This window comes from Chiloscyllium punctatum, chromosome 3 (genome assembly GCF_047496795.1).
Source record: "Chiloscyllium punctatum isolate Juve2018m chromosome 3, sChiPun1.3, whole genome shotgun sequence".
NCBI classification, from domain to species: domain Eukaryota; kingdom Metazoa; phylum Chordata; class Chondrichthyes; order Orectolobiformes; family Hemiscylliidae; genus Chiloscyllium; species Chiloscyllium punctatum.
The window spans coordinates 43,494,475-43,514,255 of record NC_092741.1 but is presented as its reverse complement, the minus strand read 5'-3'; the positions used below and the strand labels follow the sequence as shown (position 1 = coordinate 43,514,255).

General features: G+C 39.5%; 1 protein-coding gene across 3 annotated transcripts in view; it reads left to right on the top strand.

Moving 5' to 3' along the window:
• Nucleotides 1-11,996, top strand: part of afg1lb (AFG1 like ATPase b) — a 171,934-nt gene extending 159,938 nt beyond the window's left edge. For all 3 annotated transcript variants that reach the window (XM_072552390.1, XM_072552401.1, XM_072552409.1), the window contains 3 exons: nucleotides 4,931-5,071; nucleotides 7,306-7,419; nucleotides 11,386-11,996. In XM_072552390.1, coding sequence (XP_072408491.1) covers nucleotides 4,931-5,071; nucleotides 7,306-7,419; nucleotides 11,386-11,514 — 384 coding nt within the window. In that variant the 3' untranslated portion in view covers nucleotides 11,515-11,996. The remainder of the gene's footprint in view (nucleotides 1-4,930; nucleotides 5,072-7,305; nucleotides 7,420-11,385) is intronic.
• The last annotated feature ends 7,785 nt before the right edge of the window (nucleotides 11,997-19,781 follow it).

The window sequence follows — 19,781 nt, the reverse complement described above, 5'->3', positions numbered from 1 at the left end:
AAGAACGGAGGAAAGAGAAGTAGATAAAGGAGTGATTATAGAATGGAAATTCAAGAACTTATTGGTGGTAAGGCAAAAGGCAATTATTGAGATTTTTGAATGGGTGAGGCCAGTGACAAATTTGAAAATGAGGATGTGAATTTCAGTTTGAGGTGGTGCTTGACTGTGCTATTGTATTTGCAAGCATAGGGGAGGTAGTTGAGTAGAATTTGGTACGAGTAAGGACATGAACTCCAGAGTATTGAATAACAGAGGATGGAGTGTGGGAGGCTGTCCAAGACTGCAGTAGAATAATCAGATTTGCAGATGACAAAAACGTAGAGGGTGTCAGATGTAATTGGGCTGAGACAAGTTGAGAGTGTAACAGTATTAAGGAGGTGGAAATAAACAGTCTTGATGTGGGTATGTAGTAGGAAGCTGGTCCTTGGGACAAGTCTGATTGCAAACAGTCTAATTCAATTTCAAACAGTTGCCACTCTATCCCTGGCTAGAGTGTGGAGTTGGTCATGGGGACTGAAGGCAACAGCTTCAGTCTTCCAAATATTTAATTGGAGAAAATTTCGGCATTTGAGAGTGAGGAGAGGTTAAAACAAGTGGAGGTGAGATAGAACAAGGGCCTTCAGCGTACAGATAGAAACTAATGGCTTGATTTTAGATTATGTCACCAAGAGGTAATGTGAATGAGAAGCAAGTGGGGAAAAGGATAGATTTCTGGGAAGAAACACAGTTTAACAGTGCAGGAGCAAGAGGAAAAGCCATTGCAGGTGATTCTCTTTCTGTGACTGAATAAATCTGAATGAAACCAGGCAAATCCAGTCCCTACAGCATGCCACTGGTGGAAAAGTACTGGAGAGAACTTTTGTGCTCAACGACATCAAATGTTATTAACAGGACAGGGATAGTGGATACTGTTGTCTCGGTCACAAAAGATGTCATTTGTACCTTTGTTAGGAACCAGTTCATTGAAGGGGTCAGAAACCTGCTCAGAGGGATTCAAACAAGCTCTTTCTTAAAAAAGAGAAACAAAGAATTGCGGATGTTAGAAATCTAAAACAAAAACATAAATTGATGGAGAGACTCAGCAGGTCTGGCAGTATCTGTGGAGAGAAAGCAGTGTCAAGGTTTCAGGTCCTGTAACCTTTCTTCAGAACACTAAAAAGCACTGGGGACCAATCCCAACCATGATGAACTTGTCCAGCCTGATTCGGTGATGAATAGATAATTTCTCAAAAATTGTGACATTGACTTCAGGAAGTTATTTGTGGAGTTTGTAACAATGAAAGCTGCTAGATAGCAGTGCCCACCCAAATGGCTTGGTGATGGAAATCTGTCGAAGTAGTATGGAGTTTTTTGTTTTGAAAGTTAGTTACCTAAATTAGATGCTATTCAGATCATTTCCTCAAGGATCACTTGAGCAGTGGCCTTAGAGGGACAGATCAAATGAAGTACAACTGCACTAAAAACAGAAAATACTGCAGAAACTGAGGAAGTCTGGCAGCATCAGTAGAGAGAGCAACAGAGTTAATGTTTTACATAGGGCATAGAATGTTACAGCGACCCAACCTGCAAACATAATCTGATGCCCATCTAACCTACACCATTCCATTATTATCAATATGTATGTCCAATGCCCTTAACACCGGCAAGTCTACTACTGTTGCAGACAGGCCATCACATACCCCTACTACTCTCTGAATGAAGAAACTACCCCTCATATCTGTCCTAAATCTATCACTCCTCAACTTAAAGCTATGTCCCCTCCTGTTAGCCTTCACCATCTGAGGAAAACTGCTCTCAGTGTCCACTCTATCTAACCCTCTGATTATCTTATACATCTTGATTAAGTCACCTCTCAACCTTCTTCTCTCTAACAAAAACAGCCTCAGTTCCCTCAGCCTTTCCTTGTAAGACCTTCCTTCCATACCAGGCAACATCCTAGTAAATCTCCTCTGAACCCTTTCCAGTGCTTCCACATCCTTCCTATAATGTGGTGACCTGAACTGCATGCAGTACTCCAGGTGCGGCCTTACCAGTGTCTTGTACAGCTGAAGCATGACCTCGTGGCTCCGAACCTCAATCCCCCTACCAATAAGCGTCAACACACTATATGCCTTCTTAACAACCATATCAACTTGAGTGGCAACTTTCAGGGATTTATGCACCTGGACACCAAGATCTCTCTGTTCATCTACACTGCCGTGAATCTTACCATTAGCCCGGTACTCTGCATTCCTGTTATTTGTTCCAAAGTGAACTACCTCACATTTTTCTGCATTAAACTCCATTTGCCACTTCTCAGCTCAGCTCTGCATCTTATCTATGTCCCTCTGTAATCTACAACAGACTTCGGCACTATCCAGAACTCTGCCTACCTTAGTGTCAACCGCAAATTTACTAACCCATCCTTCTATGCCCACATCCAGATCGTTTATAAAAATGACAAACAGCAGTGGCCCCAAAACAGATCTTTGTGGCACACCACTGGTGACTGAGCTCCAGGATGAACATTTCCCATCAAACACCACCCTCTGTTTTCTTTCAGCCAGCCAGTTTCTGATCCAAACTGCTAAATCAACTTCAATCCCAAAACTCTATATTTTGTGAAATAGCCTACTGTGTGGAACCTTATCAAACGCCTTACTGAAGTCCATATAAACCACATCAACTACTTTACCTTCATCCACCTGTTTTGTCACTATCTCGAAGAACTCAATAAGGTTAGTGAGGCACGATCTACCCTTCACAAAACCGTATGCACTTTCCCTAATCAAATTATTCCTTTCCAGATGATTATACAACCTATCTCTTATAACCTTTTCCAACACCTTACCCATGTCCGAAGTAAGGTTCACTGGCCTATAATTACCAGGATTGTCCCGACTCCCCTTCTTAAACAAGCGAACAATTTACCTCAATCCCATCTAATCTTGTAGCTTGGATCTTCATATTCTCACTAAAATTACTCTTTTCCAGCATGAATACTGATGAAAAATATTCATTAAGCGCTTCCCCGATATCCTCAGATTCCACACACAACTTTCCACTATTATCTTTGATTGGCCCTAATCTTACTCTAGTCATTCTTTTATTCCTGATATTCCTATAGAAAGCCTCAGGGTTTTCCTTGATCCTATCCGCCAACAACTTCTCATGTCCCCTCCTGGCTTTCTTAGCCCTCTCTTTCGATCTTTTCTGGCTAACTTATAACACTCAAGCCCCCTATCTGAGCCTTCACACCTCATCCTCACATAAGCCCTCTTCTTCCTCTTGACAAGAACTTCAACTGCTTAATTTTGAATGCAGAGACTTTTTGAAATTTTGGATTTTAAATACTAACTCTGTTTCTCTCCCATAGATGCTGCCAGATTTGCGCAGTTTCTCCAGCATTTCTTGTTTTTATTTCAGATGTCCAGTATCATCAGTATCAACAGCAGAATGCCACAATAATGTTTCAGATCACTGAAAAAAATGCCACAGAAAATCTACTCGCATCACTAAATATTGGATGTATTTAGTATTATTGATGTGCTTGCAATTTAACTGTTGTGATGTGTTGTGAGCTTTCTGAAATTCAAATACTCTTGTATCACATCTTAAGTAAATTATATCAAATTGTCATCCACTTATTTTCTGTCCTTTTGCCACCATGTCAATCTAAGATAGTATTCAGTCAGATCACCTAATGTTGTCGCATTTTTAACCATTATGTCAGACAGTCACCACATCCCCACTTTGTTTAGGAAGATTAACTATTCACGCATTCTGAGTTTTAAATGTTTCTTTATTCCTCTCATCCTATCTCCTTTTACCTTTCACTAATACTTCTTTTGGGTAATCGTGTTCACCATATAATTATTTTACCCCTCATTCAGACCTTTTTGCTCCCTATCCTTCGTTGTGACGTCATCTGTAATATCTTTTCTTTCAGTCTGGCAATGCCTGAAACGTTTCATCACATTTGTCTGACTTATTCAGTGTTTCCAGCATATTCTTTTCTCATTTCTGATTTCCAACATCTGTAGTAGTTACTTACTGTGCTCCTGAGGAGTTTTTTTTTGTCTGCTGAGACACAGAATTCAGAAGTAGATTGTTTACGCCAATGATTCTGGATTAGTGGTGCTGGAAGAGCACAGCAGTTCAGGCAGCATCCAAGTAGCTTTCGAAGCTACTTGGATGCTGCCTGAACTGCTGTGCTCTTCCAGCACCACTAATCCAGAATCTGGTTTCCAGCATCTGCAGTCATTGTTTTTACCTTGTTCACTCCAATGATGTCTGTCCTTTGAAACCTGGGATGTGTTTTTGAGTCCAGGTCAGGCTGATGGAGCTATCTGCTGCATATAATTGAAATCAGTTGAAACAGTTTTAATGTGGTTCCCAATCCATTTGGTTACTAATTCTGATGTACCGTATTCACTAAATGGTCACTTGATTCAACTGCCACATCCTGGTATAAATAGCTTTTTTGTTGCCAAAGTATACAGTATTTTTGTAACTGATAAATATGGTCAAAGAAACCAAAATTAATTTTAATGTTATTTTTCTTTAGGGTCGCTCATAGCTGTGTCCAGGATATTAGTTCCTCATTTTGAGACAAGCAAAATGCATTGGCTACTCCACTTGGCTCCAACATGAAAACTGTTGTCATCTCAAATTGAGATTCAGTTGAACACCATCTCTAATAAATGACAGAGGAGATGGAGTTTGGAGAAAATATACAGGTGTAATGACACTGACTTTAAAATAGAATAAAAGAATCAGGTTATCCCAGATTATGGGGATCCTACTATTCTGTTTCATATCTTTATTTGTTTTTAATTTTTTAAAAACTTCACATAGGGACTTACTGTTGAAAATAAAACAAGATTAAACTGCAGCCAACAAGTACCAAATGAGAGTCCATATTAAAACCTGGTTCTACTTTAAATTCCAGCCCCTTGGAGCAAGTGACTACCTGGAAATGACTAAACACTTTGACACTGTATTCATCCGGAACATACCAATGCTGACTTTGGCAAAGAAGACTCAAGCACGACGCTTCATCACTCTCATCGATGCCTTTTACGATCACAAGGTTAGATTTAATTAGCTCACACTGGATCTTTTGATGAAACATCATAATGGATTTAATTTTTGCACCTACACAATTAAGATTTTCATTCACAGTTACATTTGTTCAACATGTGCTTCATAGAATAGTACAACACTGAAGATTCATTTAGTCCGCACCTACTGTTTTTCCACTCCTTGGCTTTTTCCTGACTCTCTGGTGGTAAGCCCCACACTCTGACTTTCCCAGCAATTTCCTGTCTAGCACCCCTTTCAACAACACACCTTATGTCTATACTAATTACTCTATTTCCAGGCACATCTCATGGCTGAACAGCCAATTCTTATCATATAGCCCTCTTGCAACCATGCTTCATAGTCACCCTTCATCCATATTATCCTTCCCTTTTCACTACACAATTACAGACCTTTGCACCTCTATTTTTTTGCAGAAAAACAAGTGCATAACTTGGCAAGAGTGGAATGCCCATTTGAGTTGGCAAGGGCATAACAATATGGTGGACCTCCAGTGGTTCCTTTATCAATCATGTGCTTGTATGTTTTTATTGTGGGTGGCATGGTGGCACAGTGGTTAGCACTGCTGCCTCACAGCGCCAGAGACCGGGTTCAATTCCCGCCTCAGGTGACTGTCTGTGTGGAGTTTGCACGTTCTCCCCGTGTCTGTGTGGGTTTCCTCTGGGTGCTCCGGTTTCCTCCCACAGTCCAAAAATGTGCAGGTTAGGTGAATTGGCCAAGTTAAATTGCTCGTAGTGTTAGGTGAAGGGGTAAATGTAGGGGAATGGGTCTGGGTGGGTTGCGCTTCAGCGGGTTGGTGTGGACTTGTTGGGCCGAAGGGCCTGTTTCCACACTGTAAGTAATCTAATCTAATCACTGGCAATGTGTGCCAAATTGCCTCAGTGGGAAGGGAGTCTTAGTCAGGAGTCCGCAGATGTCAACAACAACTTGCCATGAAAACATGAATCTGGGACATTCCTGGTACTCAGGAATTCTCTACGGGCTCACGGAGCCTAATTGGAACATTAAAGTGTTGTACAATCTTGCATTACATCTAAATGGCCTTACACAGGCCACAAAGATAGAGAAGGCCCCAGGCTTGACTTCGAATCTGGCCAGCATTTCTAGCCTAGGTAAAAGAATTTCCAGCCCTTGTTCCTTCATTGAATTTTAACCCAATGACGTCAACAAAGAATATCTGTGAGTGGAAGTTGACAAAGGATCTGATTTAGGCTCTGGTCAGCTAGCTCTAATTGCAAGATGTGATTGGGACAGTTAACTAACAGCTTATGTATGCAGCTAGAAGTGTATGAAAGTATGTAAGACACCTCCCAAATTTCACATTTAATCATTCAACTTATTGTTCTTGTATTTTGTGATTTTAATCTAAATCCCTTGAATGAAGTCCACCCTTCCAGCGCAAACTTAGGTAACAATTATACAAAGTAACTGATTGTGAAAGCTACAATTATTGTTTCCTGTTCCCTGGAGAGAAAAAAAAGCATTTTTTCTGTCATTAGTGTGGTCAATAACATTGCCTGCTGACACTGTTTTACATCACACAAAAAATGTCTATTTTTACATGGCTGCTCATAGAACTATATACTGTACAGTCAGTTCTGCTGCAAAGTGGTAGTTCCGTTCTCGTACAATCCCATGTAAACAGTAGTACCATTTAAACTAATGGGGCTGGAATTGCATTATAACCAATACATGCCTTAAAACTGACCCCCAATTCGTCAATCGTGTTATAGTGAATTCATGTTAACAAAACATGCATTATTGCAGTGATTGATAATTTTATAGTATGTTATATTATCTTACAATATGAATCACTGCTTTTGGCAACCAAGAAATAAGGGACCATACCAGATTAAAAAGTTTGCAACACCAAAATTCTTATGAACTCCTGATGAGAATGAAAACTTGGAGGACAGTCTGTTTACTTGTCATTATCCATCATGCATTGTTCACATTTTCTGCTATCTGTGTTGTAAGAAAATTGTTTAATGGCAGCACCAGTTAAACTAATGGGACCAGAATTGCGTTATTACCAATGCGTGCTTTAATATGTCATGCTTTAGAAATAGCGTCCCCAATTCGTCCATCATGTTATTAGTGAATTTATGTCCACAAAATTGTGTTATAGCAGAACTGTATGAGTAAACTTTATGTTAAAATTTAATACAACCTTTCCAATTTTATTAAGTCATAAAAGATCTGATTTTTCTTATTATCTAAAAGGTCAGGGTTATTTGCTCAGCTGCAATGCCTTTGGAGAGAATATTTGTTCAGAAGAATCACGACAGTCATGACGACGATGCCAGAGTCTTCATAGATGACCTAGGCTTGGAACAGGTGAGTTTTTTTATTACCCTGTCTGATCTCTGTGTGCTATTGTTCCGGTTCTGTCATGGGAAGGCAACTGGCCTCCATTCACATTCCTCCCTCTTCACTCGAGATTGTGAAGGTCAGAACCCTAGCCTATTACTTGGTCTGACACTGCTCTGTGTTCCTGCTCCACAGATATTTTATAGTCTGGGAAAATCCACTTACTAAAATAACTGGATCAGAGAAAGATGACTGTCACGTCAAAATACGTACTTTTGAATACTGAATTAGAGTCAGAGGTGTACAGACTCTTCGGTCCAACTCATCCATGCCGACCAGATACCCTCAATACATCTAGTCTCATTTGTCAGCACTTGGCCCATATCCCTCCGGACCCTTCCTATACATATACCTATCCAAATACCTTTTAAATGTTGTAATTGTACCAGCCTCCACCACTTCCTCTGGCAGCTCATTCCACACACGCAAAACCCTCTCCATGAAAAGTCTGCCCCTAAGGCCCCTTTTAAATCTTTGCCCTCTCACCCTAAACCTATGCCATCTAGTTCTGGAGTCCCCCACTCTGGGGAAAAGACCTTGTCTACTAACCCTTTCCTTGCTGCTTGTGGTTTTATAAATCTCTATAAGGTCACCTCTCAGCCTCCAATGCTGTACATAAAATAGCCCTAGCCTATTCAACCTCTCCCTATAATTTAAACCCTCCAGCCTTGGCAACATCCTTGTAAATCTTTTCTGAACCTTTTCAAGTTTCACAACATCCTTCCTATAGCAGGGAGACCACAATTGCACGCAGTATTGCAATAATGGCCTAACTAATGTCTGTAACATAATCTCCCAACTCCTATTTATGTTTTGATTTTAAAGTGGTTTTGTCAATACATTCATACATGGTTCAAAATTCAATTATAAAGCACTAGATAATTTGCCAAACTTTTCACCCAGAATATGGAACTTCATATTATGTTCAAAGTGGGGACATAAAAAATTGTCAGAAAAGGCAACAAGCCCAAGGACTGGGAGCAATTTAGAATTCGGAAAAAGAGGACTAAAAGATTGAAGAAGTGGGAGGGAAATAGAGTGAGATTGTAAAACTTGTATTGATATCTGCTGAAAAACAGATCAGCAAAGACAAAAATAAGTTCCTTCTCTGGTGTACAAAATGGGAGAAATTATAATAGAGACACAAAGCAATGCCAGAAGAAATTAACACACATTTTGGTCTGTCTTCACAAAAGAGTCCACAATTTTCTGACAATGGGAGGGAGGAGGTGACGAAAATCAGTATTAGTAAACAAAAAAAAAAGACGCTTCAGTAATTAATGGGGTTAAAGGCTGACAAATCCCACAGCACTCTGCATCTCTGAGTAATACAAGAAACGACTGAGGTGAGGAAATGTTCCTTCATAAAGGGTAGTGAGCCTATGGGATACACTATTACAGGCAGCTGATGAGGCCAGGTCACTGAAAGTATTCAAGTATAAAATTGATAAAATGAATTCTAAATGATACAGGGGGAGGAATTAAGTACCATCACAAGAGAAGTAATATTAGTCAAACTAATGGGAATAAAATACGTAAGGCTCCTGATCCTGATGGCTTACATCCAAACATCCTTAAAAACAGTAGCTACAGAGACAGTGTTATAATTTGTTATAATTTTCCAGAAGTCCTTGAATTCTGGAGCAGTACTGGAGACTGGGAAACTACCAATGTGATACCCCTATTCAAAAAGTGAGGGAGGCAAAAGAGCAATTAACTATAAGCCTATTAGACTAGCATCTATTGTTGGAATCAATAACTGAGGAAGTAATAGCAGAACATTTGGAAAATCATAATCTAACCAAGCAATGTCAGCAATGAAAGCGAAATCAAGTCTGAATAATTTTTTTTTCGAGGAAGTCACTATCAGAGTGAATAGAGGGGACTCCCAGAGGCATTCGACAAAGTACCTCATAAAAGGTTAAGTTATAACATTGGATCCCATGGTGTTAACATGGGTAGAGAACTGGCTAAAGAGCAGGGAACAGTGAGTGGCATAAGGGGTTCTTTTTCAGGTTGGAAACCCATAACCAATGGGATTCCACAGGGATCACAGCTGGGACCACAACTGTTTCCAATATATATTAATAGCCTGGAGGAAGGAAGTGAATGCACTGTGGCCACATTTACAGATGACACAAAAATAGATGGAAAGGTAAGTTGTGAGAAAGATAGAAAACCGTTTACAGAGAGATATTGACAGGTTAAGTAAGTGAACAAAAAGTTGGCGAAAGGTGTATAGTTTCAGAAAATTGGAGTTGTTTATCTTGGAAAGGAAAACAAAAGAACAGTATTATTTAAAAGGAAGAAAGCTGTAATGTAACCAGACTTGGGGGTACTTGAAGCATAGAAAGCGAGCACGCAGATACAGCAGGTAACCAAGAAGGTTAATGGAAAGTTGGCCCTTATCTCAAGAGGGTTGGAGTATAGCAGTAGGGAAGTCTCACTGCAACTGTACAAGCTGCTGGTGAGAGCACATATATATGGAGTTCTGTGAGCAGCTTTAGTCCCCTTATTTAAGAAAATATATTGTTTAATTGGAGGTAGTTCAGAGCAAGTTCACTAGGATGATTCCTGGTATGAATAGATTGTCTTATGAGTAAAGGCTGGGTCTCTACTCACTGGAGTTAAGATAATGACCTTATTGAAACATCTAAACTTCTTAAGGGGCTTGACAGGGTAAATGCCAAAAAGATGTTTCTCCTCTTGTTTCTCCTCAATCAGAGGGCATAGTCTCAGAATAAAGGGGCACTAATTTAAGACTGAGATAAAGAGGGATTTCTTCTCTGTGGATTGAGAGTCTTTGGAATTTCTTGCCACAGAACTATGGGGGCAGAGATCTTCTATATATTCAAAACTGAGATAGGCTCTTGATCAGATGGGGAATTGAGGGTTATGGGGGAAAAGACAGGAAAATGGATATGAGGAACGTCTGACCTGATTGAATAACAGAGCAGGTTTGAGGGGCTGATTGGCCCAATCCTGTTCCTGTTTCTTATGGTGTTAACCTTTGATACCTTTAACATTTAAGGGTTTATGGAGAGGAAGCAGGAATATGGTATTGAAATAGAGGATCAGCCATGATCATATTACATGGTAGAGGAAGCTCGAAGGGCTAAATGGCACAATACTGCTCCTCATTTCAAGCTGCATATCTTACTGTGTTCATTTATGGTATGTTTAGTAGTTTCTTTTTAACCCTGCATTTTGTATCTATTGATAGTTTACAATAAAAATCTTTGCACTCTGCTTTGGGTAAGTTTGCAGGCTAAGTAGAGGGGTAGGGTGTTATTCTGGGAGCATGGCAGATTCAGTGGGTGAGCTCCCCATCACTTACTTCCTCATCCCCTGACATGTCTGGAATTTTACAGACTGTGGGCGGTCCTAAAATGGACAATTCATGTTCACTTAAGTGCTTCATTTTGCTGTCATCGATGTTATCCACACAGCAAGGGAAAGGCCCACACCAGACACAATGCCTGTAAGTTTTAACTGCATGACTGGTATCAGACAAATAGGGGGAAAAGTTCCCCTTTGCATGGCCGTTAGGCCCATTGGAGGCAACAGCAACTCTTGTCCTCGCTCAAACCCTCAGTGCAACACTCTGCCTAAGTTACATGTCAGTCCAGCCGCCTTATTGGCAACATATTGTATTGCAAATGCGTCTGTATAGTAAACCGTGTTCAGACCGCAAACATTATGGTGGATATCAAAGGAATAATGTCGTCCTCATGGTGCTTAGGCCACTGTCTGCATTGCTGCTGTTAATCCATTGACATTAACATATTATCAACTTGTTAAATTCATTGCTATGAAATGATATTGTGTGCTGCAACTGCAGAATTACGTTTGATGCCTGAATAGCTGTGATTTTCATGGCACAAAAATCGCCGTTGATTAAATTTGGACCCGATTGCTTTTATTTTTTCATAGACTAAAGTGGAAGACCTTTCAATTTTTTCTGGAGCAGAAGAAATATTTGCATTTCAGCGCACAGTCTCACGGCTCACAGAAATGCAGACTGAGCAGTACTGGAATGAAGGAGACAGGGGAAAGAAGTGACTCTGCTGAGTGAAAGCAAATGTAAATCTGTCAAACAAATTAAGCAACAGATCAAATTCTAGTTTAAATTAAGAACTGAGGTGCAATGATACTTTATTTGCACAATGTTCAAAGGACCATTGACATTCTTCAGTAAAACAATTTCAAGATTTCCTTGGCCCAAACTGCCAGTTTTCATTGGTTTTGATATTGGGAATCTAAGCATAATACTGTCTAACCACTACTTCCTGATTCACTTCTTCTTTATGTTTGTATTTTTCCATGTTCTGAAACTTTGACCCTAAGTCTAGGCTGCTCCAAGAAACATGGTAAGAAGTCATGCAACAAAAAATACATTTATCCTCTTAAGAGCACTCCTTGCACAGACTATGTATTATCTCATATTGTGGACTGTATTCCATTAACATCCTCGGGGAAGTTTTACATGAATATTTTGGATATTTGTATATTTAAACTCCAGAAATAAAATGGTTTTAATGCAGTCTTCAAGGGACTTTTCTCATCTGTTTTGTGGTGAGAGGGAGGAGCGGTGTGAAAGTTAATTAATATTATAACACCCATACATAAAACCCAGTTTGACATGCAGAGATCTACAAGGGGCACAGGGAGCAATCTCTACCCTTCAATGTTAAGGCCTTACCTCAATAGCATTGAGCAAATATGGACATGAACAAGTAGCTTGCCAGCGAAGGAGGATTGAAGATTAATTTTCTGAAAAATCAGCAGCATTGATTCAATAAGTGATGAAAGAGACACCCAGAAAAGAGATGATAAGATCAGAAAGGAAGAGGAACACAAATACAATAATGGAATTTCCAGCAGCAGTTAGTCACAGTGAAGTCGCAGAGGTACAGTATAAGTAGCGACTGTGAGGGAGAGCAGCTGGAGCAGTTGAAGGAACCCTCTTTAGAAAGGAAAGGGTGTCATTGGGAGAAGGTGGGCTCATGGGAAGAACAGCCAAGCAAAGGATTCCTCAACCCAAAGTAAACTGCAGGCTTTGTTCCATATCAATGTTCTAAGTATCTCCACATTTTACCTTAATTTTCCTTCATGTTTATGAAGACCTGATGCCAGTGGAATAAAGAATACTTGCTTCATGATCTTTAGGCCATCTGTGTGTGTTCAAAGCTCCTGTTACAGTTCACCTTCTATGTTCTTTCAATACAAAATAATCTATAAACAGGTGGTAAGACCCTTGTTTATACATGCAAAGCGTCTACTCCCTATCTCAGGTAGAGGCATTACATGCTGATTTTTATTTTGCTTTCACCAATATTGCTGGTGAGGCACTGTCGGGAAGGCTGTATAGTTGTGAAATATGGGCACTGCATGGTTAAATTTCTAAACTAAATATTTCCACAATCTTCCATTTCCTAGATTATTAGGACTAATTATACTTGCAGACTACTACTCCACTATTAACTAAATGAAGAGTGGCATGGAGAAACACCATGGCAAATCCTTAACTGTGGATTTTCTAATGTTTCACACGCGAAACATTAATAAATGATGGGATTAATAGGAAGAAAACTTCATTGCTTGAACAGTAAGGAATTCATATGTAAATTATTGATTATTTACATTACAGGCAGGTTTTCTTAAGCAAATTGTTATGTTTTATTTGTTACAGGTAACTGCAGACTCTTAAATCCTTAAACCAGGAATTTTCTCCTGTTTTGATCAGTTTATTACTTATATCCAACTCTGTCCTTTCTGTCAGTTTACTTTTGAGTACGTTGGTGCCCTATCTTCATCCTGTTTTCTTTTGTCATTGTTTATATGCCTGTAGAAAGTTTTCTTCTTTTTTCATCCATCCTAAGTTAGTTTTGTGGTTCCTGTTTATTTTCATTGTTCATTTTTGTTCTTTACACTCCACTTATTTTGTCATCTCCTCCTTTATGTACATATTAGAATACCTTTGTATTAAATTTGAAGTCTTATCTCTTTATTCATACATAGTTTTTCACCCCTTATGGTCTTGTTTTTTAGTGGAATGTACTTTTCATGAACGCAGTTAATCATCATGTTTAATACTTTCCACTGCTCTTCTGTTTTTGTACTTGTCAATATTTTTCACCTTTATCTTGCCAGATTCCATAGCCATGCTCAAATTCATTTTTTTTATCTTTCGTATATATTTTTTCAATCATTATTTTAAACCATATTAAATTGTGATCATTACTGCCTGACTATTCTATCTTTACTTCTCTTATGCACTCTGACTTACTTTTGACTGTTAAATGCAGGAGTGATTGCTGTTGGGTGTTTTTGCATACTGGGTAAGAAAGACTTACTGTACACACTACAAAAAAATCAATTACTTTACAGATTTTTTGAGTGGTTGAAATCTCCCATTTTTGTTTGTAAAAAAGTTTTTTTTTACACTACTTCCTTTACACTTTTACATGGTTTGTAAAATACCCCCTCATTGGTGTGATCATCCCTCCTTTGCTCTTCATCCACACAGTTTCTGTTTCTAACTGCCACCTCAGTCTTCAGCCAACTAAAGAAGAAAATATTTGCAGGTCAGGACCTCAAACACATGGCTTAATTCAAGGTTTACTGGGAAGCAGAGATCTCTGCACTTCTTTATGTTTCAGAAACTTGGAGAACCAACGGCAGGCAGGGATATGCCATTTTGATGTGCACCGTCAGTCTTTGACTTCTACAGTCTACATGCCTGGCATCATACCAGAACTGAAATTCAAATATTGATATTTATTTGTATGATAGGCATTTGACTGTTTTTACGGTTTGCAACAAGGAAGATACTTGTGCCCATCCAGAATCACTTGAAAACTCACAACACCAGTTTCCAGCATTAAATGTGGTTCTGCAATTGGACATTTGCTGAATAATCCCGAGTGTGCAAAGAATTATGCTGACAACTAATTTAAGATTGTCGATCAGGCTCAAAGTGTGGCACACTTTTGTGTGTACTGAAAGGCATGTAAATTAATGCACAGGACCCTATTCCCTGCAAACAGAAAGAACCTATACATGCTTTGATTGTTTCAACTCATAAAATAGGTTGCAACCATTTGCTGTTTCATTTCTTGGGGCAATGTCTCGACCAATCAGAGTCAACCTGTCAAATTTAAAATAAAAGACAAAGCCTGACTGATAACTGTCTATTATCATGAAATAGTGCATTTTCCATGGAAATGCATCCACCGATCTGAGTCCACTTGCCAACCAATCCAGCACTTTCCTCTCATGCAGTATAATTTGTTTCTCCTTAAGTTCATATTCTTGCAAATGGTCCTGATAAATGGAAGGTGAAAAGCTTAAGTAAGTCTTTTGTCTACAGTATACAAGTTCTATACCAAATAACCATTTCTTTATTCATATTTAGTGACTAAAAAACTAGAACATCGAGATACCTTTGTACCTCAGAATTTTGGAGTTGTTCTCCATTTAATACTCTACTTTTTTATTCTTTCTGCCAAAGTAAGCAACTTTACATTTTGCAAGATTATAATCCATTCTCCAAATTTCTGCCAACTCAATTTATCTACATCTACAACCTTTTTCATCTCCTTGACAATATGTTTTCTCCTCTATCTTTCAGTCATCCCTGCCTTAGATGAAGGGATCAAAGTCATTGATATAAATTTTAAACAGTCATTGCAGGACTCCACTGGTCACACCCTTCCCATAAGAGAGAGACCCATTTTTAATGTTTTATTTTGTTTGCCAGACAACCAGTCCTGTGTCTGTGCTCCCATATTATCACTATACCCTGAGCTCCTATGTTACATGGTAACATTTTCTATGGCACCTTGTCAGATGTCTTCTGAAGATCTAAGTGCAGTATGCTGACAAATTCCCTTTTATCCACAGTGAATGTAACTCATTCAAATATCCCTATAAATTGTTTAGACATGATTTCCCATGTACAAAATCATGCTGATTCTTCCAATTAACTTGAGCTTTTCTAAGTGTCCAGCTATAATCTCTTTAATAATCAGAGTACTAAACTGGGCTAAGGCCAATTATATCAAAATTCGAGAAGCTGGGAAATGTGGATTGGGGGCAGCTATTTGAAGAGAAGTCCACATTTGATATATGGGAGGCTTTCAAAGATAGGCTGAAGATAGTGTAGGATAGGCATGTCCCTTTGGGATAGGAAAGGCAAGATTTGTGAACTGTGGATGACAGGAGAAATTTGTGACTAGCCAAGAGGAAAAGGGAAACATACATAAGGTCCAGGCAGCTAAGAACAGAACAGGCTTTGAAGGAATATTGGGAGAGTAGGACCGACCTTAAAAGAGGAATCAAGTGGGCTAAAAGGGGTCATGAAATAACTTCAGTGAGCAGAATTAAGGAATCCCAGGGCCTTCTATTCATATATAACCTGAGAAAATGGGTGAGATTCTCCATGATTACTTTGCATCAGTGTTCACTGAGGAGAGGGACATGATGAATGTTGAGATTAGAGATTGAAGATTGTTTATGCTGGATCACATTGACATAAGGAGGGAGGATGTGTTGGGTAGGCTAAAGGATATTAAGGTGGACAAACCCCCAGGACCAGATGGGATCTATCCCAGATTGCTGAGGGAGGCGAGAGAGAAAATAGCTGGGGCTCTGACAGATATTTTTGTAGCATTCTTAAATACAGGTGAAGTGCCAGAGGACTGGAGGATTGCTAATGTTGGTTCCCCCCTGTTCAAGAAGGGTAGAAGGGATATTTCAGGTAACTACAGACCAGTGAGCCATAAAGAACTGGTTGAGCAACAGGAGACAGAGAGTAGTAGTTCAAGGGAGTTCCTGAAAATGGAGAAAGGTGACCAGTGATGTTCCACAGGGATCAGTGCTGGGGCCACTGTTGTTTGTGATATACATAAATGATCTGGAAGAGGGCATTGGTGGTCTGATCAGTAAGTTTGCAGATGACACGAAGATTGGTGGAGTAACAGAAAGCATAGGGTACTGTCAAAGAATACAGAAGAATATGGATAGACTGGCGAGTTGGGTGGAGAAGTGGCAGATGGCATTCAATCTGGGCAAATGTGAGATGATGCATTTTGGAAGATCTAGTTCTGTAGAGATCTAAACTGTAAATGGAAGAGTTTTGGGAAACGTTGATGAGCAGAGAGATCTGGGAGTTCAGGTCCATTGTACCCTGAAGGTGGCTGCACAGGTGGATGGAGTAGTCAAGAAGGCATATGGTATGCTTGCCTTCATTGGGTGGGGTATTGAGTGTAAGAGCTGGTGGGTCATGTTAAAAATGTACAAGACTTTTGTTCGGCTACATTTAGAATACTGTGTACAGTTCTGGTCGCCACATTACCAAAAGGATGTGGATGCTTTGGAGAGGTGCAGAGAAGGCCTACGAGGACGTTGTCTGGAATGGAAGGTGCTGGCTATGAAGAGAGGTCGAGTAGGTTAGGATTGTTTTCATTAGAAAAAAGGAGACGGAGGTCTACAAAATCATGAAGGTTATAGACAGGGTGGATAGAGATCAGCTTTTTCCCAGGGTGAGGGATTCAATAACAAGAGGTCACACATTCAAGGTTAGAGGAGAAAGGTTTAAGGGGGATACACGCGGAAAGTACTTGATACAGAGGGTGGTAGGTGCCTGGAACATTTTGCCAGCAGAGGTAATAGAGGCAGGCACAGTAGGTTCATTTAAGATGCGTCTGGACGGATGCATGAGTAGGTGGGGATGAGAGGGTTACAGATGTTTAGGAATTGGGCGATAGGTTTACACAGTGGATTTGGTTCGGCACAGGCTTGGAGGGGCCAAAGGGCCTATTCCTGGGCTGTAAACTTTCTTTGTTCTTTGAGAAATGACTTGCAGTTGAGAAATAGAAGGGGACCAAGGTGAGATATGTGGGGGATACAGAGGACATGGTGTGGAAGAGCGAAAACGTGGAAGATAATTTTCTGCCTATAGTTGGATAGAAAGAAGATAAGAGAGCAAATGCAGTCTACCCAGCTAGATGCCAGTGAAACTATGATAGAGTAGAATGGTGTGGGTGATAATGTGAAAGACCACAAAAAGGATGAGAAAGAGAATGAGGCATTGTCTACTTTTACCACAGTGGAATATGATTTGTAACAGGGATGGTAGTTTCGTGGTAATACGGAGGCCAGTTGTCAATTGACCCAATTGTTGCTCTTAAATGGTCAATTAATGAAAACTTACGGTCCATTTCATATAACATTGCCACTCTTCACTAAAGGAAAATGATTGGACACTGAATAACATGAGAGTGGAAGGGGAAGCTAAACGTTAGCAGAGTTTGTGAGGTGGCATTTGACAGTTGATTTGTTGAGGAGCGGTTTGATACTGACAAATTGAGCAACTATCAGTTCCTTCTCCCTAAATTAAGTGGTTGTATCTGAAAACATGCATTGCAAACATAAAGTAAGTTCCTCTGACATGGATTATCCATGGGTTCTGTTTTGCAGTTGTTTTAAGAATAGATGAGTATGTGACGTGAAGTAAATCTATTTACATTCAAACAGATTTGTCTGTGAAAGGAAAGCATTTTATTATGACAGTAAATGAGCACAACTGAACAAAGTGTTTTAATTTTTGGTTACATGAGTGATTTCAATAAACACATTATGGCCAAGGCCAATATCAGTTATTAAATAACATGCTTAATCATGGCCATATGAGGAGCTCTTGTGGCACAGTGGTAATGGACTAGGAGGCCTGCTTTCAAGTCCCACCTACTCTAGCAGTGTTTAAAAACATCTCTGACAAGGTTGATTAGAAAATACCTATCAGCAGAGATGCCATTACTTTGATACAGCAAAAATGTCCATGTCCTTTTGCCACAATGGATTTGAGTGAGTGATTTTCTACAGATCTTGTCAATTATAGGATAAGGTATTGTTATAACCTTTGTCTGGATAGTGTTTAACCCTCAAAAAGGTTTTGATTCTGGTAAATATAAAGGCTTTCATTTTTGTCTGACTGAACATTTTCCTTGTTATTCCTCTGCCATCCTGTATCCATCTGTGAGAAATGTCCTAGCAAAGTGGTAGCACTGATAGACTAAATAGTTAGTCCAACTGATGGCCAAACTGGGGACACCTGTGACCAGTGGGCCAGCGCAGAGTGTGATGGCAACCAGCAGTCAGACCACTTGGAGGCCCCCTGTGTTGGTCTGCTGTGGAGAGCTCTTGGAGAGAGACTGTGGTGTTTGTCTTTTTAACTATGCTTCTTGGTTTCCTGACCTATGATCATATAGCTGTAGTGTAACTTTTTTGCTTCTTCAATTCTCTTTTCTGTAACTAAGGATTGTACCTAGGCACCATTTTACCTAAGGTAGTGCTGTAAGTGGTGACTTATAAACTTTTCATTGTACTCATTTGAGTATATGTGACAATAAAGCTAATTCAATTCTATTCAGTTCAAATAGCTGTCTTGAAGTAAGGTTGAACGAATCAGATCTCAACTCATTGAATATCAGAGGAATGATAGATGCTGTGAGGATGTTTCCATTTATGGTGAGTTTGAGAACTAGATTAACGCACAAGCCAAATTCAGGATAGAACTCGGTATGAATAGGAGAATGATCTGTGAGCACCAAGCTGAATTGCAGCTTATTTGCTGTGAAAAGTTTAGCACAAAGCATTAAAGTGTGTTTACTCATAAGGAATTAAAGTTCTGTGCTTTTCACAATTCAAGCACCAAAAACAAAATGAATTGTTGAGGTTCCTGAAGCTTGTCACTAAACTTAATGGTTAAAGGCAATTATTCAAGTAACCATATAACCATGGTCATTCATATAAGTGGCAATTATTGAATCTAAGCAGCTTCCTACTGGCCTGTACTCAAAATGGTATGAATGCAATTCTTTGTAATGAAAAGTGCCATGCATTAAAAAATGGTAAAAGAGAATCTGGACATTTTCTAATGATTACATACTATGTTGACAAGCAATTCATATACATTTGAGATTAAAAGGAAAAAAGCAACTTATGATTTATATAGTGTTCATAAACTTTAGTAGATGTTGTTATGTACATTCGTACTGTTCTTTTTGAGAATAATGTGAAGCAGTGGTAGGATTGACAGTTGACCAGGTGCAACGTGGTGGAAGTGGGTACTGCAGGTGTTGGAGATTAGAGTCAAGATTAGAGTAGTGCTGGAAAAGCACAGCAGGTCAGGCAGCATCCGAAGGGCAGGAAAATTGACATTTCGGGCAAAAGCCCTTCATCAGCTGCAACATGAATAGTCATTCCATGGTTGTAACCACTTTTATACACTGCAAGAGTTTTATGTGCTCCATAACTCATCTAAT